Source organism: Hakea prostrata, chromosome 11 (genome assembly GCF_041222555.1).
Source record: "Hakea prostrata isolate BN-2017 chromosome 11, UWA_Hpros_2, whole genome shotgun sequence".
Lineage (NCBI taxonomy): Eukaryota > Viridiplantae > Streptophyta > Magnoliopsida > Proteales > Proteaceae > Hakea > Hakea prostrata.
Window position 1 is genome coordinate 4,062,680 of NC_142610.1, and position 24,885 is coordinate 4,087,564.

Sequence of the window (24,885 nt, forward strand, 5' to 3'; positions counted from 1 at the left end):
TTCATTAAAACTAAAAACACTTACAGCCATAATTTTGAGTTGCATTACCTGTTCCCATCAATTCGGAATCAGATAAAGCTAACTTTTCAAACCAAAATTGGAGCATTGGGGATGGGAAATTGTCAAATATTACATGTTTGGTTGTCTTAGCAACCTTAATTAACATAGCTATATGGTGTAAAGGCCATGTTCCAAAATTTGGTTTTGGTAACAGATTTGGCAACTCTTCTGAGTTGCACCATATCTCCTATATCCCAATCCCTTGTGTTGCTGCCTTCTCCATCCCGTATTGTATTCCAAAAAGGATTGCTTCTTGAGTGTCCAGTATCTGCACGGTTCAAAAATCGATGGACTGTATATGTCCATTCTTGTGCATCCCAATGCTCCATCCAGCCTTCCCTAGGTGTTGGTTAAGTACTCGTGCACATATTAAGACAATTATTAGTTCTTGGGATGATATTGCACCAATATAAATTCTGAAAGGTTAGGTTTTCTGCATTTGGTGTTGGAGAGTTATGAATTGTAATTTCACTTTCATGTAGTTTAAGATTTGCAATCCAGTGATTCGGGTTTTTTAACACCTTAAGAGGGTTAGGTGTTTTTTGTTGAAAAGCTTTAAGATTTCTTTTCTGCCAAATAAAATAACAAGAGATAATAAAGACTGAAAGAAACCATTTGGATTTGGATTTATCCAAAAGGGATTCTAGGTTTTGACACCAACTCAAAATTGACAAGTCTCTCCAATTTTCAATTCGTAAGCCTAGTGGTCCAGCTGCATGTATTCTTTTGGCCCATTCGCGTGATATAAAAACATGCCAATTGGTTTCACTCGCTGCTTCACAGAGTGCACACTCAAATGGACAATTAGACCACTGGGCAAGGTTTGATCTGATTGGTAAACCGTTGTGCAATAACCGCCAGAAGAAAGAAAGAAAGAAAAAAAATCCTAAATTTTGGGTGTATGGGTAATTCCCAATAGAATTTCCACCACCCGGAAGAGAGGTTCCCTAAAGAAGAGAAGCGCCTTTTGATTATCTCAGAAAAGGCTTTTTTCACTGTGAATTCTCCATTTCGAGAAAGTAGAGAGGACCATGAGTCCTCACGGTCCGACAAATTTATTGGTGTTGAATTGATAAAGATAAGATTAGGATGAGTTAGACATATCTCCCTATTGATGCTTTGGGTATTGTTGAGGACTTCTACAACCGTTGCTTGCCATGGCCATATTGAGAAACCATGTGTTGATGTTGGATCTGGCACTTGTGTTGGTAACCAAGGATCAAACCAGAAAGAAGTTTGTGTTCTAGATCCGATCTTTCGTGTCACCATTATTTTTAATTAAGGAATTATAGTCATAAGACTATTCCAGATCCATGATCCTTTCTTTGCACTGACTTTAAGATCAAAAAAAGATTGATTCCTAAAATATTTTGTCTTTAGGATACAAAACCCACAAAGCATCAGGTTGAGCTAGTATCCTCCATCCTTGTTTCAGAAGCAATATTGAGTTGTAGTCCTCCATCCTCTTAAATCCCATACCTCCCAAAGCTTTTGGCTTGCAATATTTACCCCAAGCAATTAAGTTCAGTTGTTTCTTCTTGTTTGGCTGACCATTCCAAAATCTTTGACAGATCGCATCTATCTTGGTGCATATTATCTTTGGGAATTTCAAACATTGCATTTGGTATAGTGCCATAGATTGCAGTGATGCCTGCATCAGCACTCCTCTTCCTGTGAAACAGAGAGTTGTTGCCTTCCAACAAGCCATCTTCTTGGAGCACAAATTGTAGAGTTTTTGCTTTTCCTTTCCCAACCATCAATTTTGTTCCTAGATATGTTGTTTCGCCTCTTAATTCTAGTACCCGTAAGATAGATAGTATCGCATTTCTGTCCTCTCTAGGCACATTCCGGCTGAAATGTACTTTGCTTTTCTCAAGGTTGATCTCCTGTCCTGTCAAATCCAAGAAAAGTTCTAGTACAACCTTCAAAGCCATCACTTCTTCAGTGTCTACTTTGCAGAACAAGAATGTATCATCTGCAAAATACAAATGAGTAATATCTGGTGCCCCTCTCCCTATTTTAATACAACTGATTAGATTTACGGATTTATATTCATCAAGGAGCCGAGACAAGACTTCCATGATTAAAAGAAAGAGATATGGACTTAGGGGGCACCCCTATCTGAGACCTCTAGATCCTGAAAACCATGAGTAAGGGGATCCATTCATCTTAATCGAGAAAGTGGGAGATGAGATTAAGATGTCAATTAATCTACACCATTTGTCATCAAACCCAAGGAAATGAAATAGCTTGATTAAGATGCCCCGATCAGCCTTATCATAGGCTTTTGACATATCTAATTTCAAAGCAATGAACCCTTTTTTGCATCAGGTTTTTTGAATGAAATGAAATATCTCATGGGCCACAATGATATTATCCGTGATTTGTCTTTGTGCCACAAACGCATCTTGGTTTGGTGAAATGATTTCTGGGAGAAAGGATTTCAATTTTTTTGCTAAGATTTTTGCAATAATTTTGTAGGAAAACATTACACAAGCTGATGGGACGAAAATCCGAAACTAATTTGGGATTTTCTTTTTTGGGATGAAGTAGAGTAGAGTGTGATTAACTCCATCGAGGAGGACCTCATCCAAGAAGAAAGACTTTACAAACCTGAAGACATCCTCACATATGACGTTCCATAATTTTTTAAAGAAAAAAGCATTAAAACCATCCATTTCTGGTGCTTTATGAAGACCCAACAAGAATAAACTGAATTCTTGATCTCTTGATTGTCGGTATGATGGACAAGTTATCGCCATCAATATTGATGGGAGGAAAGAGACATTCTACAAAACTTGGGTCCAATGTTTGATTTGATTGGAACAAATTTTTCATAAAATCTGCAAATACCCCGACAATCTCACTTTGTTTCGTGAAAATCTTCCCATCAGCCTCAACCTCAGAGATTTTTCTCTTGTGGAGGTTAACTTTACTAGACAGGTGATAAAATCTAGTATTCCTATCCCCATCAGAGATATACATGCCCCGGGACTTTTGGAACCAAAACATCTCTTCCACCTCCATGGCTCATTCAAGCAGTTGTTTTTTTTTTCCTTAATTCCCTCCCAGTCAGGATTAGGCCCTTGTTCAAGAAGCTCAATTTCCATTGAAATACAAAGAAAGATATTGTCCACACGGCCAAAAACCAAGTAGTTCCAATGTTGTAAGAAACGAGTCATATTGTAATTTGACATGAAAGGGAGAGGATGAATTTTTAATCCAGGCTGATTGGAGATCCATCGAAAATCTAGGATGGGAGGAGATTCAAGCATTTTGAAAATGGAATAATTTCCTTTTGAAATCTCCATCACAAAGAGGAAGCAAGATTAAGGGATTGTGGTCAGAGCCAACAGCGGGAAGTCTTTCCATTCGTTGGTTAGGAAAACAACATACCCATTTAGGTGACAAAAAGACCCGATCTAATTTTTCCTTAACCAAATTAGGGGGTCTTTGTCTATTTGTCCAAGTGAACGGACAACCAAGGGCGGAAATTTTACTTAGACTCTCATCATTTATGAGAGCTTTCAAAACCGACAAAGCCCCTGAAGGCCTAAACATCCCCCCCCCCCCCCAATCTTATCTTTGGCCTCAAGCAATTCATTAAAATCCCCCATGATTACAAAAGGTTTGGTAAGGTTTTGAACTAAGGATGCCAATTCCTCCCAGAAGATCTTCCGATCCGAATAATTAGGAGGGGCGTAGATAAAGCATACGATAAACGATAAATCATTCATCCAGCATCGGATCAAGAGGGCCGAAAGATGTGAGAAAATTAATTCAGATTTGAAATCGTTTGCTTTTAACACTATAATTCCACCCTTCAGCCCTTTTGATCCACTACTTGCCATATGCCCCACAATACTTTACCTTGAAAAAATATTCCGCTTTTTAGAGAAAAGTTCACAATGATCCCTACATTTCGTTTCACAAAGGAACACCAGATCCGGATTATGTTTTTGCAACATTTTTTTAATGCAAAGTTGTGTGAAGGTTCCATCAATCCCTCGCACGTTCCAAGACAAAATTTTCATATTGTTAGAATGAACAATATAAAAAGCCACAGCAACCACCAATCAATCCACTCCACACACCACTTACGGACAGAAAAAAGTTTACTATAAACCAGGATAAGGAAAAGGAAAGGGAAATTAAAGAAAAGGTAACAATAAGTTTTTCCCTTACACCACATGGAAATCTATGAAAGAAATTGAAACAAGCAGAAACTGAAACAAATTAAAATAAAACAAGGGTCAACAGTTAAGCATAAAATCTATTTCTAGATTTAGGTTTGAGTTTTTTAAGCCAGCTATTCATGATTGCAAGGATTGAAATGACAAGCACAATATAGAAAGAAAAAAAAATCAAAGTATTTGTGATAAGGAAAAACCTCGGGGATGCCAATGTCGTTGTTCATCACCATGTCCTAAAAACCAGTTTGTAGGGGTTGCTGTGGTTATGCCATCTGTTGAGTGGGTATCATTGGATTAGAGTTGATCAGATAACGTGCTTCGATAGATTTCCACACACTCCAAAGTAAAGAGGTCGGGTCAGGAGACTCTCTCAAAAGTGAGTCCAGATAAAGATCTAAACGATCAATGGGTGGGAGTTGCATGTAGTCGGGGGAATTCCTGCATCGTTTATGAATGATCGAGACATCGAGTTCAGCTTGGTCCATGTTCTCCCTAATAGGTCAGACATCATCCTTAATTTGTGTACATGCATCAACAGAAGCTGGAGCTTTCGAATCCCTCTTTTTTGAGCCTTCATCATCCCCTTTCGCATCTTTTTGTTTGAATTATAGATGATTGAGTTTGTGTGCAAAGTCTGAATTGTAACCCTTTCTATTCGTTCTAGTCGATCCAATGCCTTTAAAACTTTCCCCCAACAAATCCGGATTTGCTTCACTTGGTACGATAGATTCATCAACTTCCATACGTTTTCCTTCCAAGAAAACCATCTTTTCATTATTACCAGAAAAAACTTCTTTTTTCCCATTAAGGACATCAAGTCCCATGTCCAGATTTCCCAAATTCCCCATGTCAAACACTAACTCAGGAAGTGAGCTAATATTTTGAATCTTCAAACTAGATTCCTCATCCTGAATCATGTTAATAGAGTGAACCGGCATTCCTAGTTCCTTTGTGTCCTTGGCAGTCATGTCTTCATCTTGTTCAAGATTTTGATCTTGTTGTTTTTCTTTCAACTTTTCATCAATCACCGACTCTCCTATCATCACCACTCCCTCTCTAGAACCTTTCTTCCCCTTTTGTTCAGCCTTCGAACTTCTTGTCTTCTCCACCCGAGTGCTTCCCTCCCGCGAATTCCCTTTGCATTCAGAAGGGAATTCCTTAACCGAAGCATTGAGTTTGTAGAGATTTTCCAATGAAAAGGAAGACATGATTCAGTTGTTCCCGAATTTTATAGGTTTTGTGGTTAGTTTCTAATAGATTTTCACCCCACTTTGAGGCAGAGACATAGCATTATCTTCAGCCAAAGGACATCGATCAGTTGGGTGAGTAATTCTTCCACACTCCTCACAAATGAACAGAAGTTCATATTGCAGCTTCACATGGACCCATTCATCATTTTGTTGATTATCAGAGCATACAGCTTCACTAGAATATTGATGTTCAGCATAATCTTAGCCTTGGCTGAGCCTTCAGGTAACCCCATTCCTACCACTTCAAGCTGTAGTTCAACCACTTTTCCAACTTCATTAGCAGCCTTCAATATCATCCCGTATTCGAAGCAATCAAACCGGATGTCTTGTAGCTGGATCCAAACTGGGATTGGAGGCTTACCTTGGTTTCTGTTGAACTCTGGGATAGGATTCAATGCCAGATGCAGAAGCTTCTTCTCCACCCACCACGGTGCCATGGATAAAACTTCATTCCTATTGACTTCCAGCACAAAGGTTGCACGAAAACCAGCCTTACCGATGAAAGAGATGTCTATAGCCCCCAACGGAACCCAAAGATCAACCAACCTTTGACAAACCTCAAAGATTTGTTCCTCATGTTCTTCAATCACCATACCGAACAATGTTTTAGAATCCATACATCTTGCAGAAACGTTGGAATGCTTGGTTTTTTATCCAATTTCCTTCCACCCCATGTTGCTTGAAGTTGAAAAGCCCCTATGAGGGTCCCTTGAAGAGTGCCTTTCATAGTCTTGACCAAACGATTTGTTGGAGTAGTATGGAGCAGGATGCTATCTGGAGTCGGGGAAGCGAGAACCAGCCAAACTCGGGTGTCTCTTCATTGCACCCGTATACACATTCAACCCACCAACTAACAAGCTCCATCAATGAAAGAGGAGAAAACGAAGGAACCCTTTGGAAACTGCACTTCAGTAACCTGCAGTAGAAAATTATACACAACAAAGTTCCAGCAACAAAACAGAGTAAAATAAGAAAGAAACAGGGCATGATTTAGGAGAGTTCAGAAGAGTAGGTGAGAGTTATTTTAGCAATAAATGATAGTCATGTCTCAACGGGAGATTCAGTCTGTAGAGCAAACAGAGAAACGGTAAGAAAAATGGGATTTTTTTTTTTTTGAAATCTTAAGCAAATTCAAGAGAAATTAATTTCGGTTGGTAAGCATAAATATGGTGGAAATCTATCACTGTAGCTGAGAGACACATTATTTGATCACTTGCTCATCCTCAACCCCAACCCTGACTTTTTCAGTTACATGGCAACGATGCACCAACTAGCACCCCCCAGGGGGGTTTAGTTCAACTGAGACAAAATCGCAAAGGGAAAGAGGGAAAAGAGTGGCGCTGGAATGAGGAAAGGGAAAGCGGTGGTGGAGGATCTCATCGAGGCGGAGGCGGAGTTTCCTGTTCCTAATGTTACTTACCAAAGTTGAGACCCAAAAAAAAACCTAAGAACCAAAAGTCTCTCAACCTATATTGAGTGTTTGATGGCCCCATTCCACCCATTTGAGATAGATTGGACCTCTCTGAGATATTCGCATGAGACTCTCTCAGAGACAAATTGGGGATTTTTGTTTGGGGACTTGTTGAGATGATTGAAAGATATTTTGGGGACTCTAATACTATTCTATTAAAGACCCCAAACCCCCCCCCCCTTTTGAGTTGGTTTCTAAATGAAGTTGAAATCGGGGGAGTCTTGGTCACAGCCCTAGGGTGGGCGGTCGACCGGCTCTAGGAGGCCTATCCAACCACCCCTTGGTTTGGGTGGGTGTTTGGGCCCCTTTGATTCCTAGTTGATCCCCGATTGATTCCCATCTTGATATTCATGTTTCTAGGGTTATTCGGGGTAGTTTGCACCCTCAATTTGTGGAATTCTTAGACATTAAAGATTATTATTGTTGTTAACAAGACACACTTTCATATATCGTGTAGGTCATTTTATTTTATTGCTTGTTATTATATTGTGAGGAAATACATTATCATATCTTGTGTATTTGACTTGCTTTTAAATTCTCATTTATATTGATATCGTATATTCATTATGAATTGCGTGAGACTTTACACGAATGGAAGATAATGTATTATTTATGTTTATTTACTATTCAAATTACTTGAATGATGATTGTGAAAATGATGTGTTTGGATTGGATGGTAAGACATTATCCACTTATATTGATATACCGACTAGGGTTGTGGGTTCACCCATACCCTTGTAACTTTATTCATTTAGACCTACTAAATGCATGGTCGATAAGCGTCTTGAGGTGTTGGATAGGAAACCCTTGAGTACTACTACCCTTTCGACAAGGGTATTGAAGCCGAGTGACCTATGGTGGCAGTGGATGGGTCTAATAGCATCAAATAAGCCAACTATCAACATGTGATGGTAGCTAGAGTTGCATATATTAGGGTTGGACTCATGGGGCATCCAAAAAATGACTTGACTATCATGAAAAAACATAAGAGACATCTGCCCCAACATATGTGGATGACCATAAGGAGCCAAAGTTGAGTAGAAGCAGTGCAAAAACGCTTTCAAACACTTTTGTTATTCTTTTCTCATGGTCAAGCTTTGAATCTGTTTGAAATGAAGAAAGAGGGATGCAACGATATCAAATTGAAGAATTTGCATTGATCGGCAAAGTTATGGTAATGGCTGGAGTTGCCATCATTAGAACTATGAAACAGCGAATTGCAACTCTGCCCATTTGTACATGGTTCGTTTCTTCATCCCTTCAAGAGAAAGACACCAAAAAGCCTCACAAATACAAACAAGAAACAATGATTTCACTGTTACGGAGTCATTTCTATTTTGAGTAGAAGCAGCCAAAGGTGAGATTTCACACTTGGTTTGACCAATTATGAAATATTTTTAGAACAGACTTATCAAACCCTCATTTCCAAACAAAAAATTGCCTCAAGAGTCATGTAAAATGGCTTTACACAAAAACTGTACCCTAGAACAAAAATGTTACCAAACACATACTAGAATTCTGCCGCCTACCCCTAGACTCAAAGGCTGCCTCTTGCCTCTCCAGAAGGGTCGGTCTCACTTAAGAGATACTTTGAAAAACAATCCGTTTTCATCCTCAAATATCTTATGGGTAATTTTCATATGGACCCCTTGAGGTTTGGTCTATGTCATTTTTAGTTCAAAAAAATTGGGACTTTGCATATGCCTCTCCTGTGCTATAGAAAAAGTCAATGATCGTTTATATGACCAATTTGCCCTTATTCTTTTTTTTTTTGGGAAAATTTCATTTGGAACCCCCTAGGTTTGGTTTATGTCATTTTTAGTCCAAAAAAACTAAGACTTTGCATTTGCCTCCTATGTACTATAGAAAATGTCAATTTAAGAACAAATTATCACTTTGATGACCAATTTACCTTTATTATTTTTTTAATTTAAATTTTTTACATATACATCCTGTATGCCATGAAACTCATGACTCTCTTTTTAGTCCAAAAATTATAGAAAAGTCTTAAATTCAAATAAATTTTAAAATATAACCAAAACACATTTATATGTTAAAATTACTCAAGTACCCCTTAGCTCAAACCCTATTTTTGGATTAAAATGAGAGTCACAAATTTCATGACAGGTAGAATGTATATGTAAACAATTTAAATTTAAATTAAAGAAAAGAATAAAGACAAATTAGTCATAAAAGTGATAATTTGTCCTTATATTGACCATTTTCTATAATACAGGGGAGGCAAATGCAAAGTCTCATATTTTTTGAACTAAAAATGACATAAACCAAACCTTAGGGAGTCCAAATGAAATTTGCCCAAAAAAAAAAACAGGCAAATTGAAACGATAGACCATAAATTGACTTTTTCTATAGCACAGGGAGAGGCATATGCAAAGTCTCAATTTTTTTTTGACTAAAAATGACATAGACCAAACATTAGGGGGTCCATATGAAAATTACCCATATCTTATTCTATGTACAATAATTGTCTTTCTTCAGATCTTGTATTAGCTTTTTCACCCACCATTAAATCATGTATTCATGTTTACAAGGTAAGGAGGGGTATAATCTGCAGAAATTACTAGACATTGAAGAAATTTCCTTCAAAGCCGACGCCTGTACTAACTATACTGTTTATATTTCACTGACATTATATATACCACTTTTTCTAACAAAAACGGGAGGACTTTCAGAAAATCAACTCCATTATCATGGAGAATTCGGTGCAGACAAACTTCTACATGCTTCACTGCCAATGCACCAAACTCGACTTCTACAAGGGGTAGCAGTAAGTGAATTTGTTTTAACTTCCTTGTCAGACAATTCAGCATCAAGTGCCTTTCTTCCACTGGTACGATGGAATTGTTCATCGACCCAGTTCATCTGATCAATAAGTGAGTGATGTACCAGAGTATCATAGTCTCTACTCAGATTCATTCCATGAAAGCAGCAAGTCACCGAAGAGTTCGGATTGCTCAAAATATCTTCCTGGAGTATATCTTTGATCCTAGAGAGGATGGTATATGCCAAGCTCCCCAAAACTCTTGAATACGCTTCCAGAATTGAGTGCCCGATATCCTATAGTAATCGAATGCAAAACCAAATCAAATTCAGATAGGCTAGGGTAGCAGTCCATTAAACAAAAGGATGCAAATGCATAACAGAGAGGTGCTGAAAACCATGTATTTTTGTTGCTAGAATTGGTTTTCCTTATGCATCTTTACAATGCTCTAATACAGATAATAATCTCATACTGATGAAGACACAAAGAGAAATATGACACACATGAGAAAGAAATCAGAGGAAATCATAAATACGTATGATATCTGGATCTTGTTTTTTGACAATCAGCCACTGAATAATTTAGGTCGGAAATCACTGAGGTGATTAATTGGGTCATTAGACTCAATGCAATCTAGCAGCCAGGTCCACCATACCAGATGGAATCATCATGAATGCATGATGCAGTGGATGAAAATTGTTCATATGGAACTACAGTAGCAGACCAGATAGTTAGCCAGGTCACTAGCTAGTTTCGAACCCCTTGGCAATATCAAACCTCTATGCAATCGTGTCTAGTTAAAGAGTTACAACTTCAGTTTATTGTAGAGCAGAAAATTCAAATACTAACCTTGTTGTATTGAACCTTGGTAACATCAAGAAAAGTCGGAGGAAGGCTTGGAAACTTCGTCTTAAGAAGCTGCAGAAGGGCTTCTGCTCTCTCCATCATGTCCTCTGTCTTATCTAGCTCAGAAATGGGGTCCCTCACAAAAGACCATGAATTTCGACCTGGTGATTTACTACTTAAATTATCAGAAATCTTCTGTTTCCAGGCAAAAATTGCAGTCTCCAACCTGTTCACAGTGTCGAGGACTTTATGCTCACTATTCAAGTTGAGGGAATCAAAAATTTCCTCAACAGAGCCCAACTCTGCAGTCAAGATCCTATGAAGTTCTTCACCAAGGTTTACCCTGCCAGACTGTAATCCAAAAGAAAAGAGGGAAGATGAGAGAAATGTGATTAACAAAACCAAAGAGTAGAGGCTGAACTATCCATTATGTACACATACCATGTAATCAGTACTTCTCTAATTCACTAATCCAACATGAGAGCAGCTACTAACAGAGAAATTTTAGCTTTAACCATAAATTTAGTTTCAGCCACGATGCTGCAGAGAATCTTCTCTAATTCTTTTTGGACACCTAAGGCACTAGGTTACCGTTGCAAGAATAATTTCCCCATGGATAAAGCTCCTCAGTGCTGATGAGCATTCCCCAATTCAGTTTGTAAGAGTATTGCATTAAAAGAAGAAGAAAAAAAAAAAAGAGGGGGGGGGGTTTTGAGGTAAACCAAATAAAAAGGAGACTAGAATTGCGATGCAGAATTCCATGACTGACAAAATTCAGTTATAACCAACAAACTACAAAGTGGCGTTGGCATATCTTCAGAAGATAAAGACTCATTGGGAAAAGTATTCTTGCCTTAGAAAGTGCATCTTTGATGATAGCTGGAACAGGCATTTCAAGCAAAACATTTTCATTAATTGACTTTGTCGCCTTGAACACTTGTTCCACCAGCTTCCCCTGACATATCAATTTCTTCCTTCCAGTAACGGATAGCCCAGTGGTTGGAACACGGGGAGATGGAAGCCACCATCTCTTACTCTGCCTCTCATTTCTATCCCTTCCTTCCGCTCTACTACCTCCTTCAGCATACCAGAATTCTGTGTTCACCATTGAATCTAGTAATTCCTGCACAATCAGGCAAAATGGGGCATTGAATAATTGAATTAAAAAAATTAGATCAATGAATTTACAAGTTTCTTCATTTTATGTAATGGAAGGAAAACACCTACAATGAGCATGGAATCAAGCTTTTGAAGTGCAGGAAGATTCATGTGGATGTCAGGGCGAGCTTTTGGGATCATAATCTGCAGTAAACAACCAAATAAAAAACATACTCTACAAGCATAAATGGACAGGTTTCCACCCTTCGAGAAAAAGTACCTCCAAGGTTCCACCTTCAGCTCCATTTTGCTTCGCAGGAACTAGTTCAACCATGTAATGACTGGGGGAGAGAAACCAATCCATTTCTCTTTGCCATCTGCTCTTTCTTTCTTCTGGCAGTGGCTCTAATTTCCACAACTCCCCAAATACTGATGCTGCAATGTCATATTCAGCATCTCATCAGTAAGCTACAAGGGAGTAATGAGGCACAAAATTAAGCGAAATGTTATGGATGATTGTTGCAAAACATCCTCTAAATGACCCTCAAAAACAATCTCGCTCACTTCACAGTTCACCTTAAGAAATTCATCTGGTCAACTTCACAGTTCCATCTCATTATGGCCCACAAATGTATGACTCTTGATTTTTCAGCTGCTAAACCAAAGATGCCAAAATCAACATTCTGACCATGAGTTTTGACGTTGCCACTTTTGTGCATCTCTTACACTTACAGATCGAGATGTGAAGGTAATATCTATCATAATTTGAACACTAAAAAAGCTACCAGGTAGCAGATCACAGACCATGAAAAGGAACATTGCCCCATTTCATGGAAATGCACATTTCAATAGGAGATATCAGGTTCATATAGTAACAATTTTCCGTGAGGGATTAATTCATGTGTACGAGGACGTCCATTATTTCTCAGTCAAAGACACATAATCTTCACAGATACTGAATAGAATACTTACGAGGTAGTAGTCCACAAATAAACTATCATTGTAATAAGGGAAAAAAATAGCTCACAGAAAGATCAGACTACTAGAAATGAATGCTTGTAATACCTGCGTGATTTGTGATTGCATTTGATAATGCTAATGCAGTGCTGAGGCCCTTTTTCCCTCCTGTGACATCTTCACCCAACAACAACTTAGCAAATCGTTCTTTCATAGCCTCCACATCTGAAAATTGGATGGAGTAAGCTGGTTTCTCTTTGGCAAAGATGTGTTGTGAGCAGCTTGAGACCTCCTCCCATTCATTTGGATCATGCTCATTTGGCTTGTTTACCAGACATTGAGAGGAAAATGACCCAAAAGCATCTTTGCTAGAAGAACAGCTAGAAGCATCTTCATCCAAGGAGTCTGTTGGGCAACCATCTCCTCTACTGGGGCCACTTTCATTGTCATAAGTACAGCTATTAAGAATGCAAGTCTCAAGGCCATTATATGTTACTATCCCTGAAAATGAAACAAAGATGGTACCATAATTAGAGCTTCCAGGATCTGACATGATAGAGACCAAAATATTTTGTTCTCGACAACTCTAAGTTAGCAACCAAAGCCAACAACATTAATGCACTGGAAGGAATTCACAAAATTGAATTCTTGTTATAACTCAAAAGCATAATTTTGAGGATGTACTCCTCACTAACTCATATACGATGAATTTGTGAAGGAAAATTTTGGATCTCCACATTCAGTTTATGTCATTTTCTTTTCTCCACTTTACCCCCATTAAATTATTTTTGCAGTGAAGACCCCCTTAATTTGAAATCCAATAATTCTGCAAATGGACTGCAATATGAAAATAGGAATTCTCACCACTGTTGATAATTGATGACAGATAAATACCATGCAAATCAGCAATGCAATTTCATTTAGAGGAAAACTTTTCTGCAACATCAGAATTTTTTGGCTGACAGATTGATTGCAGAAAGGATCGAAGATGTCAAGGACGTTAGATCTATCTTGAATGCAATGTATAAATGGGCGGATCGCAATTTTGGGCAAGTTAACGCACTAGGACTGTGGCTATCGCCTGCGTCCGCTCCCATACTACGACCCCAATCAGGTACAGAGATGAACTCAAAACTAAACCATACACCAGTAGAATACCGTGAACTTTGTAATAATCAGTTCGGCCCTAATCTACCCTTAACACCTTACTTCCAATGCTTGTTCACTGCTTTTAACAAACTAACAATGGGCTCCGCATTGTGTAATTTTATTTTTTTTTACCTAAAAATATACACTTCCTAACAAGATTTGGAATTTGATTTTTGACCCCATTATGTCTCCGCATTGTGTAATTTTATTTCTTTTACCTAAGAATATACACTTCCTAACAAGATTTGGAATTTGATTTTTGACCCCATTATGTTTCTGTTCATATCAAAATATTTCAGCTAAATTTTTGGTCCAATCCTCAGATTGCTATACAGTTCCACCCTGCAATTCTGATAGTCAGTCTGCTCCAATTTTTGTTGGGACCAAAATTTTTAGCAAGCTTCCAATCGTTCAAAACATGCTTGCAAATTGACAAGGATGAGAATGATGAACCCTAATAATTTCTTAAAGAAGGATCTCTGAGTTATTTTACACACACAGGCCACAGCCGCATCAAAACCATAAAACCCAACAAGCCTATTTCAGCCCATCACGGATAACGAATCAACCATGGCATGCCCGTGTCATCTGAAGGACTACAATAAAGAATTAAAGACCAACTGCCAATACGGGAGACAAAATATACAAGAAGTCAAACTACGGTGGTGGATGATTGCTAATTACACTGGAGTCCAAACAAAAATAACATGTGGCTTTCGCAGATGCACAAACGTGGAACCAACCATGGGAGCAAAGGCCAGTGAGACTCAGTCAAATGTTATCACTGTTCATGAAAGCAGTTTTTTATGTGAAACCTCACATGCCTGACGACACATGCAAAGACTGAGATGGCTCCTCATTTTGTTTTATCCTCACAGAAGTCTACCACACGCATCTAGAAAAGATGAATAAGAAAAAGAATTCCAGGACACAGAACTAAAATATAAACCATGCTAACTACCACACATCAATGGCATTCCCTTTTCTGAAACTGATTTCTTCTGTCTCCCACACTTATCCAGTGTGACATCACTAATCAGTATATACAAGTGGGGTAAGGTTTACAGAACTCCTCATTTATCATCTTTGAGTCCCACACAGCTACCACACAAATTTACTGAGCTTTCACTTTCCCCTTACCAAGAAACCCTAGGCTCACCAGTTTTTTTTTTAATGTGGAACCCGAAAACTATCAGAGTTTTTTTTCTTAACCATCTCAGACTCTCAGTGAAGCATCTTACCCAAAAAATAAAAATCTGAGGGTAACAGAGGAGTATTGAAGGTCAACTATTCTAGACCAAACAATTTTCTTTGCTAGGGAAACAGTTCATTCAAGACCAAACCCTGGTAATAAGGACAAAGCCATGGTGATTACTCTAATGTTTTATGCAATTCCCAAAAAAATATATAAAACAAGAAGGGCACATGTAACATTTACACAGTGGTCCAATCGTGGGTTTGGTAGATGGTGGTTCTCTCTCCACCTCAAGCGTAACTGACATGTGGGCCCCTACAAAATTCAATTTACTGACCCTACCGCACCAGAGTACAGCTTTTCAACACTTTGAACCACAATTTCGGTGTGACCTTTCTATAATCAAATCAATTTCCATAGGATCCAATGGTTACGGTCTGATCCAATATACACACGATCTCTGTGATTGCGGATCTAATAGGGAGAAAACACTTACTGTCTTGCTCATCAAAGTCGAAGCTGAGCTCCTTGTGTTGTCTACAGCAAATCAGTCTCCTCATAGTTGAGGTCCTTTTGATAAACTTCTTCTGCAACTCAGTGAAGTCGAGAACTAGAGATAGAGGAAAGTCCAAGCTCAAGCCCCTGGACCTGCATAAGGGTTAATAAAATAAGATCAGAATGGGAATCGGAATACATAGAACGAATAATTTATTGGGTTTTAACTTTTAAGCGAAGAACTTGAAAAAAAATTCCAAAGTCTCTCAAAAGGCGAAGAGTGTAAAAAACCCTAAATCTGAAGCTTTTTTAAAGTTAAAAACTTGGAAAAAGCAGAGGCTAAAAAGGTTCGGTGTTCGTGTTACACTTGGAACATAAGATATAGAACATTATTTAATTTTGCTTCGAGGTTCCCTTTGTATATCAGTCAGCACCCTTCACGCACACAGAGAGAGAACGATAAAAGGGAAGTTAACACTTCTAGCGACCTTACGTTAAAGTAGATTACTAGAGCTTCACTGAAGAAGATAAACAGATTGAATAGCAAAGCAGAAATCAACCTAGAGTTTGGAATTTAATAATAAGATAAAAAAGAAAGCTAAAATTGGATATTCCTAACGAATAAGGGGCCATCAAGAGAGACAAATAAATAGATAGAGAGAGAAAGAGATTGCCAGTGCTGATTAAATGAAACGGGTATGGAAGCAGCATTCTAAGCCTTAAGCTCGATCCTGTTCAAATTTGACAAAAGTTACAGTGGTTTCTCCGAATTAGTTCTGCAACCCCTAATCCAATCCCCGAGACGAACTTGAATACAGAAGAAAAAACGAGAAGAAGCTAAAGATAGTGATAATTATTTAACCTTCGACGAGCCCGAATCCTCTGCACAGGACTTCGTCTTCAAAGCTGCATTTCAGCCATAGAAATCTGCATTTCAGCCATAGAAATCTGCATTTCAGCCATAGAAACCTCCGTCATCGACGAGATAATATAATCCCAAATAAAAATCGAGAAGAAATACACAGAATGAAAGATTCTTACCTCTATGGATAGATAACATGACAGTGGAGGTGGAAGATTGACATTCAATAATGGATTTAAATAAGAAGACGAAAAGATATTGGTAACTCTGTGAGAAGAGTGCAGAGTGGAAGAATAGAAAGCCTGAAGTGTGAAAAGGAACAAATGCTGGGTTGGGATTTGGGATTTGGGATTTGGGATTTGGAATTTGGAATTTGGAAGTCGAGCGAAATTTGAGGAGAGATGTCAAATGTTTGTTGAGACTGAGAGAGAAGGGGCGAGACTCGAGAGAGGAAGATGAGCGATTAATTTATTATTAGAAAAGGATGAGAGAGAGAGAGAGAGAGAGAGAGAGAGAGAGAGAGAGAGAGAGTAAATGATAAGGGCATAAAGGCAAAGGGGTTTGGGGGTTTGGCTTGGAGCGGAGGAGCGGAGGATATGGGTCGGGTCGGTGCAGCGCTGGTTCGAATCATTATTGTTTTGTTGGGTCCGAAAAATTCTCGTTTTTTTGTCTCCTTGAGGGTTGAATTTAAACCATTTCAAAACGGAGCGTCTTGGCCTCTTGGGAGGGGTGAAGGTGGAGATATCGGCTTGGAGCCCTCATACAATCGATGGACATGGACCCACCTTAGGACACGTGTCATATACATGTAATGATGATTTTTCTATTAACTCTCATTATTAAATTTTCATAAAGTCACGAGATTGGAAATATTTGACTGATACATTAGAAAATGTGTAGGGATCATTGAAGAGTTAATCAGTAATAATTGATGTACCTTAATGAAGAGATCACGGATTCTATACTATCTGCCTTCTAGTTTCAAGTTACTAATTCCAATTTAAATGTCCTTAGTATGAAAAACACATTCACCAAATATGAACAATTAAATAATTAAAGGTAATTTTTCATTTGGACCCCTTAAAGTTTGGTTTAGATCACTTTTAGTCTAGTTTAAGTTTTATTTTGCATATAGCACCTGTGGCTTTAACAAATAATTAAATAAAGACAAGTTTAACAGAAACTGTTAATTTAATAATTTTTGTGATGAAAATACCCTTGACATTTGACAGCAAATATAATTGAATCATTAAATTTTTGAATACTTGAAGCTTCTGGGCTTCCTATAATTCAGGTGATGGAGTTTATCCGTCAACAACTAATATTTTTCGCCTTTTTATGGAATCGTTCAGGGATTTAGAAAAATCGTCCCTAATCGTTGGAAATTTGTAACGAGTGTTTCTGTAGAGGCGAGAAAAAACTTTTGTGTGACATTCATTGGTGGAAGCTGTCAATGGCTGTGAATACAGTTACAACAACGGCAGTAGGAACTACGGTTCCGCCGGCTTTTCCAACAAACTTCGGTGAAGCATAGGTTTTCTCTTCAACCTCAACACCAACCACAATTACTACTTTGTGTCGCGCTACAAGCTGTAGCACCACTGCTAAGATTTTAGACCAGAACGAGCGGTTGAGAAATGAAAATATCCAACTTACACAATAATTGACGCAGATTAAGAATCTCTGCAACAACATCTTTGTTTTAATGGGCAAGTATGCAACTTCACATCAAGAGAATAGTTGCTTCATGAATGAAAAGCCGCTTGATTTGATGCTGACGAAGCGGTTTTCAGGGGAATTTGATGCCACCACCCGACTGAGTCATAGCCGAGTTAGGCTGGAGGAGGAGATGAGCACACGGTTGTTCGGTGTTTCTATCGGATTGAAACACGTGAGAGAGTGATGAGGTGCAAGAACAAACTGAAAAAACTAAAACAAATAAATCGAAAAAAAAAAAAAAAAAGATATTTTCATCACAAAAATTATTAAACTAATAGTTTCGGTTAAGCTTGTCTTTATTTAATCATTTCTTGAAACTACAGGGGAGCCATATGCAAAAGGAAACTTAAACAGAACTAAAAGTGATGTGGACCAAACCTCAAAGGGTCCAGATAACGCATCGTTAAGAATAATTTCCGTTGCTCCTCTCTCAAAGTAATCCAATAAACTTCAAATTTTCATTGGTTGGTTCTAGGATTTGACATTTGTAGAATTCATGTGCTGACGTTCATCCGTTTTAGGTGATCTAAGTTTGAAAACCATGATTTTTACCCCCAAAAAAAAAGTTTGAAAACCATGATATTTTTTTGGTGAAGTTAAAAACAAAGGAGAGAGAGAAAAAAACATCGTTAGACATGATTTTTTTTTTTTTTTTTTTTGTGGTCGTTAGACATGATTTTTTTTTTGGGGGGTTTTTTTCTCCTTTATTTTCTAAAAAAAAAAGGGGTAAGGAGGATTCATTGAAAATCAGCCAAGGAGATTCTCCTAGGCCAAGTGCCAGGCAAGCTTAAGTAAAGTGACATCTAGCCAAAAAGTCTGATTTGGCTTCAGTGTTGCGCATTAAATGGACATCATTGAGTTGCGAATGATCCATATTTCAAGTGGTGGTCAAGATTGGATCTCAAATCTCAACCACTCTTTTTTTTTTTTTTTTTTTTCTTTCAATGGTATAGTTCAAAAAGTGGGGGGACTCAAAGTGGGTGTCGAGATTCTCTAGAATTCATCCACACCATTCATAGCTTAGTAATTGCAAAGCACTGAAGCAATTTCCCAAAAAATCAGCTAAATGCTAGAGATGGCCATGTGTGAAACATAGAGATTTAGCCATGATAGGGTCTTCTAGAAAATGGCCACCAATTCAGAATTAATGGTTGAAGCACTCTTGCCAACTGGATTGAGCAGCGATATAGTTCTCTAGAGCATCCCAGATGATGCAACCCCTACCACTTCCGCAAGAGGTTTTATCTCATGAGCCATCAATGTGCAAATGGAAGGCCTAGCTCCTCAGGAATGAGCCATTCAAAAGGATCTATTGCATAAAAAAGAGTAGAGTCACCAATAGTAGTTGAGAAATTAACACCATAAATCCCACTCACTAGCTAAGAACTTCTGGTCAAGATATGAAAAATAGAGATTGGTAAGCCATTAAAGAGATATGCATTTCTAGCATTCCAGATGGTCCAACAGAGAGAGCTCCAAATTACATCAACCCTGTCCAAGTCGCCACAATGTTTGTATTTTGGGATAATTACTATTGCCCCCTTATACTTTGATTTTATTACTAATCAAACCCCCTTCTTTGTAAAATTACTATTGCCCCCTCACTTCTAAAGGTGTTAAGTGGTTGTTAACATCAAATATGAAATGTCTATTTTGCCCTTAAAATTAAGAAGTAAAAAAATATGGCATTACCCTCATTTATAGAAATTATATTGCATGTCAATTATATCTTTAAAATCTTATATTTTAGAATTAGTTTTGGATTTGGTGGGACCACATACTTATGATTGTTGAAACTTTCACATTCCACTTAAATTTTTCATAATCACTATGATGGAAGTTTTACAAACAAATTAGCATATAAGATCTAATTGATAGAAAATTTGGTAATATACATAATGGTCAGCATATATTAGGTGATTTTCAATTTTCAGCTTTGAATTAAATTTTATATTTCTTAATATTTTAGTTTCTATTTAATTACATCTTTCTTTTATTTGGTGATTTATTTTTAGAGAAAAAAAAATCACATCTTTCCTTTATTTGGTGGTTTCTTTTTAAAAAAGAAAAGTGAAATTAAAGTTAATTTTTTTTTCCTATTAAGGGTAGTATTATAACTTGAAAAAAGAGCAAATAAGTAAAAAGATAATTGCAGGGTTATTTTTTGGATTTTGAAAAAAAATATATAGATGACACATCATCAAGTAAACTGACGACGGAGCTTAACGGTAAGGGGGCATTAGTAATTCTTGACAAAGTTAAAGGTTGGAATAGTAATTTTAAAAAGTACAAGGGATAAAGTATTAATAAAATCAAAGTATAAGGGGGCAACAGTAATTATTCCTTGTATTTTTCATGCACTAAAGAGATCCAATCAGAGAAAGAATTTCTAATGATCATGGTATCAAGCCTTAAAAGTAGATAATCTCCAGCACTGCTTTGCAAAATATCTCATTGCCTAGGAGATCCAAGTGTGAGCTCACTCACTAACAAAGGGCCATGTGGGTGGGGAGCGTTTGAAAACCCTTTTAGAGGTAAGCTTGGGAGCCAAGGATCGCAGCCAAGGATCGCAGTAAATATTCGTATTTTGGTCATTACCAATACGTTTGAGAATACCATGAGTAAGAAAATCCCTACCAACCAAAACACTACACCAACCACAAAAGCAACTGTTACATCCACCAAGCCGGTAACTATTGACCTGAATATTCGAGAAAGTGATCCGCATTCACAAGATCCGGTTTCAAGTCACAACACACACCATTCAACATAATAACATAACTATGAGAAAAAATAAATAAAATGCTCAATATCAAAGAATAAATATCGAGAGTAATCAAGGATCTCTAAAGAATCTCAAAACAAATAAGCGGAAGCGAAGTCTAATCAAATAAAACTAATATTTAAAGGAAAGTTAACCGGAAAGGCATAAATCAAAAACATGTCTGTTTCTTCTAATGTTTCACCTTCTTCTCCAAGCATTTCTACACTAACATCTTCAGGTCGATGTCTAATTCATAATCCCAACAACAAGCTAGGCGTCTTCTATCATTATTGATCGAGGCCATAATAATACTCCATACTAGTACTTGGATTGTACCACGAGCTACAGTCACTTCCCATTGTTTCCTTAGCTGTATAATTAAGGGGAAGTATCTTCGAACACAAACTCAGAGTCTCTTCTTCACCTCTGAATACATCTAAAAACAACAAGCTACGAGGAATGAGTTATGAAGAACTCAACGAGTAATTCATATAAATATGCATATCTTTCATTCATACAAAAGTAATAACCACAATATGCTAGCATGATATGCAGTGACATGACTATGCAATGCGATGAAATAATGTTCATATACTTTAACCAGTACAAGTCTCTATCTAGGAAGACACACATTAAGATATAACACTAGCCTCCTTAGGGTAGTCTCCCACAAACCTCTCATGGAGTCTTACCGATCTTGAGAGTCACAACTGAGGTATAGGGATAACAATATCTCATCAAGCATACTAATGGCATAAGTACTAATGCATGTCAAGGTATTACATAGCCCAATGCATAATCTTCTAATTAGTCACTTCATTCTAGGTTTAGATACCTCCCCTTATGCTTCTCGCCTTTTTGGTTCAGTATCATTCCTTATCTAAAGTCAACGTATCATATGGATCCAACCAATTCGGAACTACGCCCTCTCTTAACCCTATTGGTCATCCACATATAATGGTGATATGGAGAAATTATGATCAGACCGGGTTCATACCTGGTTCGACCCTCGACCTCGGTCGAGACAGAGGGAACCGACTCGCTCCCGAGCGAACCGGATCCAGAAGATGGCTTGCTGAGGAAGAAAACTTATTCAGCTACAAGCACGCCCTAATCCTACTTATAGATTAGGTTAATTACCCTAATGATGGCAGACTCGAATTGACGGCTGCGGCTAATCATTATCGAAGGGATAATCATCACATAACCGAAAGGTTATCTCAGGAGTCCTCTACTAGTCCAAACTAGTAGTAGTCTATTGTTCAACAGATCTAACTGTTAAGATCCAACGACTACCCGAAGAAGGCTCAAGTGCATCCAACGAAGGAGATTCGAAGGTACACTCTATATAAACCTCACCACCATACGAGGTGAGGGGATGGATCAAAAACACACAATCTGAGACTCAGATTCAGATACATACTGATAGACGTAAACTATCAGCGGCTTACGATCTAGATCACCTTTTCTAGTTCTTTATTCCTTAGCTCTATGCTTCTAGCAGAGCCGTTTGTGATTAAGTTCATCAACTGACTTAGCCTTCGGAGGTGGACTCCCGACCCCCGCGGTCGGGCCACATTTGACGCTTTCGTTTTGCAGGTCATCACGAGGAGATCTAAGGGCTGAGCAGATTTTGGACGCATCAAATGGGTAGGAAGCTCTCATGTCCTCTCACAAAGTCTCATCGATCTTGAGCGCCCATGAGCCCAAGCTTATTATATGCAACCCTACTAATGAATGACCCCTACAATGTGGTTGTGTGCTCTCACAGGTTGGTTACCGGTCTTGAGCGCCCACCACCCCACACTGTTGCCACGAGTCACTCAACCTCAATACTCTTGCTGATAGGGGAATGGCATGACATGGTGTCTAACCATGTTTCATCTAGACCACCTAGAGATATTCCCTAATCTATATGTTTCTTCTAAGAGAACCTAGGATCAAGTCCACTTTTATTCTAAGTCAACAAGGCACCAAACAAGCAGGGGCGACAACGCACACGGGCGCCAGCGGGGGGCGACACGACCCCCGCGACACGAACCCAAAGGGCGACAACGCCCGGGGCGAAGCGAACGACCGAAAAGGCGAAACACCACGCCAAAAAGCCGGGGAGCGCGCCAAAGGAGAGGGCCCAAAGGGGGGCCACACCCCGGGGGCCGGACCGCACGGGAGCGGCCGAGGGCAACAAAGGAAGCAGACCAACCAACAAGGAAAGAATGTAAACAGACAACACGGAGGCCGCAAACAAGTAAGAATTCCAAACCGGCCGCAAAGTGGACAGGCCAAATAAACGGTAAGGATGTTTTAGGCAAAACCCCCAAGTGTTTATGGCTCAAATTGGTCATGTCTCAGTCGCTCCCGGGGGCGATTCCGCCCTTCGTCGGCGACTGCGCATGTCGCGGTGCGCCGACCGGCCTGGCTTGCCAATAATTCATGTAAACAATCATAATTTAGAATTTCAGAGCATTACAAGAATGTTACCATCTCCAAATAGCAACTTGTAAGTGAATGTACAAGTCAAACATCACATTAAGAATTAAAGACAATCATAGGTAATGAATTCCCTCACCTTGCAAGTGAGTTGTACTTCTTTAAAAGAAACCAAAAAAGTGCTTTATCACATCCCAATTAAACTTATTTAAATGATAGTTAATGGTTAGAAACAATCCTAGAAATCCCAAACCAACATAGGAACGAACACCAAAACTAGCAAGTAGGGCTCTCACGAACAGTAATAGGTAGGGTTGCCTGGGGAGACCCTGACCAATCAACCTGGGGGGTAGGGGTCGCATGAATAGTAGCTGTACAGGTTAGTCGGGGAGACCCTTGGTCAATCGAGTATGGGTTGCTTGGGGAGATCTATGGTCAATCAACCTAGGGGGTTTGGGTTCCATGAATAGTGTATGGTAGGGGTTGATTGGGAAGACCCCTATGGGAGACCATTGAGGGGTAGGGGTCACCCGAAGAGACCCATGTCCGAGTAGAGATAGAAATCACTCCGACAGTTAAATAGCTATAGGATTTGATTCTAAAACTCTTCCAAAGAAAGTAAAAAACTCTAAAAACATCTAAGAACAATTTGTAAGCAATAGGAATCATTCAAAAACTCAAATCAAATTGAAAACCTAACGAATCACAAAAATGTCTTTTTTGAAATCTACCTTGAAAGAAAGGTGGAATAGAGTGATTGTATGATCATTGTAAAGCCAAGATAGAGATAGGGTTTAGGTCTCTTTTAAACTAAGGATCTCTCCACAAGGATCCTCCAATGGTGAAGAATCGAAAAAAGGTAACTTGAAGAAGAAATGATATATTAACCTTAGGAAATTTCAATTGGTGGATGGAAAGCTTTCTAGAAGATCTCCGCAATGTTCTCTTTCTTTGCCATGAGTTCTTTGACTGCTTGTGAGTAAAATAACACATTTTAGGTCGAAGAAATCATTAAATAGGGGTTTAAAACGTCAAAATACCCAACTACCCTTTTTACTCACGAGCAAGAGGTAGGGGTCGCCCCAGGAGACCCATACCCGAATCGTCCTTGACCCCTGAAATTGCTTTAAGAGCAGTTTCGGGGGTGGTTCTTCCCTTGGCTCTTCTCCAACACTTAAACCACACTAATGGGAGTGCTTACCTGACCTCTGGGACCTTCCAAATGTGCAGCCATTGAATTTTTGATCCATCTTCCATATCCATCAGTGTTTGAGTAAAACCTTCTTCCAAACTTCAATAACTCTCTAGTTATATTATCTTCACCATCCACTTCCATTGGTTCAGGTTTCAATCCAATGATCTCTATCTAGATAGCTCACATTTACATTATACTTGCTCTCCAGGTTTTTGGACCTATAATATGGATTTTTGGGTTAGGATCATAGGGTTAACAACAACTTCTAAAAGGCTCCATCTCAAAGAAGGGTTGTGTCTAAGATACTTCCTTGACATTACCCTTGACCAAAGACAATCTTGCTCAATGAGAAGCCTCCAACTTTGCTTGGCAAGAAGAACTTTGTTAAAACATTGAAGGCCTTTGAAACCTAGACACCC

At 38.6% G+C, this 24,885-nt stretch overlaps 1 protein-coding gene and 1 pseudogene across 3 annotated transcripts; one reads left to right on the forward strand and one right to left on the reverse strand.

Moving 5' to 3' along the window:
• Positions 1–9,383: 9,383 nt before the first annotated feature.
• On the reverse strand, positions 9,384–16,817 carry ROPGEF14 (RHO guanyl-nucleotide exchange factor 14). 3 transcript variants are annotated; one of them, XM_089140125.1, is made up of 9 exons: positions 16,538–16,817; positions 16,359–16,402; positions 15,498–15,649; positions 12,766–13,158; positions 11,981–12,135; positions 11,830–11,904; positions 11,456–11,725; positions 10,606–10,953; positions 9,384–10,052 (listed from the first exon to the last, which is right to left on the reverse strand). In XM_089140125.1, exons 3-9 carry the CDS (start codon positions 15,559–15,561, stop codon positions 9,684–9,686), a joined length of 1,674 nt encoding a protein of 557 aa, XP_088996251.1. In that variant the 5' UTR covers positions 15,562–15,649; positions 16,359–16,402; positions 16,538–16,817; the 3' UTR covers positions 9,384–9,683. The 3 variants fall into 3 exon arrangements, with proteins under 3 accessions (XP_088996251.1, XP_088996250.1, XP_088996249.1); XM_089140124.1 differs by having other exon boundaries at positions 16,359–16,423; XM_089140123.1 differs by having other exon boundaries at positions 16,359–16,444.
• Positions 16,818–16,954: 137 nt separating this feature from the next.
• Positions 16,955–18,261, forward strand: LOC148999646 (heat stress transcription factor B-2b-like; annotated as a pseudogene).
• The last annotated feature ends 6,624 nt before the right edge of the window (positions 18,262–24,885 follow it).

Excerpts from the sequence above, each read along its gene's own strand:
- ROPGEF14 (XM_089140125.1), bottom strand. The coding sequence starts at position 15,561 with ATGAGGAGACTGATTTGCTGTAGACAACACAAGGAGCTCAGCTTCGAC. Across the intron at positions 11,905-11,980 it reads CTGAAGGTGGAACCTTGGAG|ATTATGATCCCAAAAGCTCG; the intron begins GTACTTTTTCTC and ends TGTTTACTGCAG. Across the intron at positions 10,053-10,605 it reads CCAAGGTTCAATACAACAAG|GATATCGGGCACTCAATTCT; the intron begins GTTAGTATTTGA and ends CGATTACTATAG.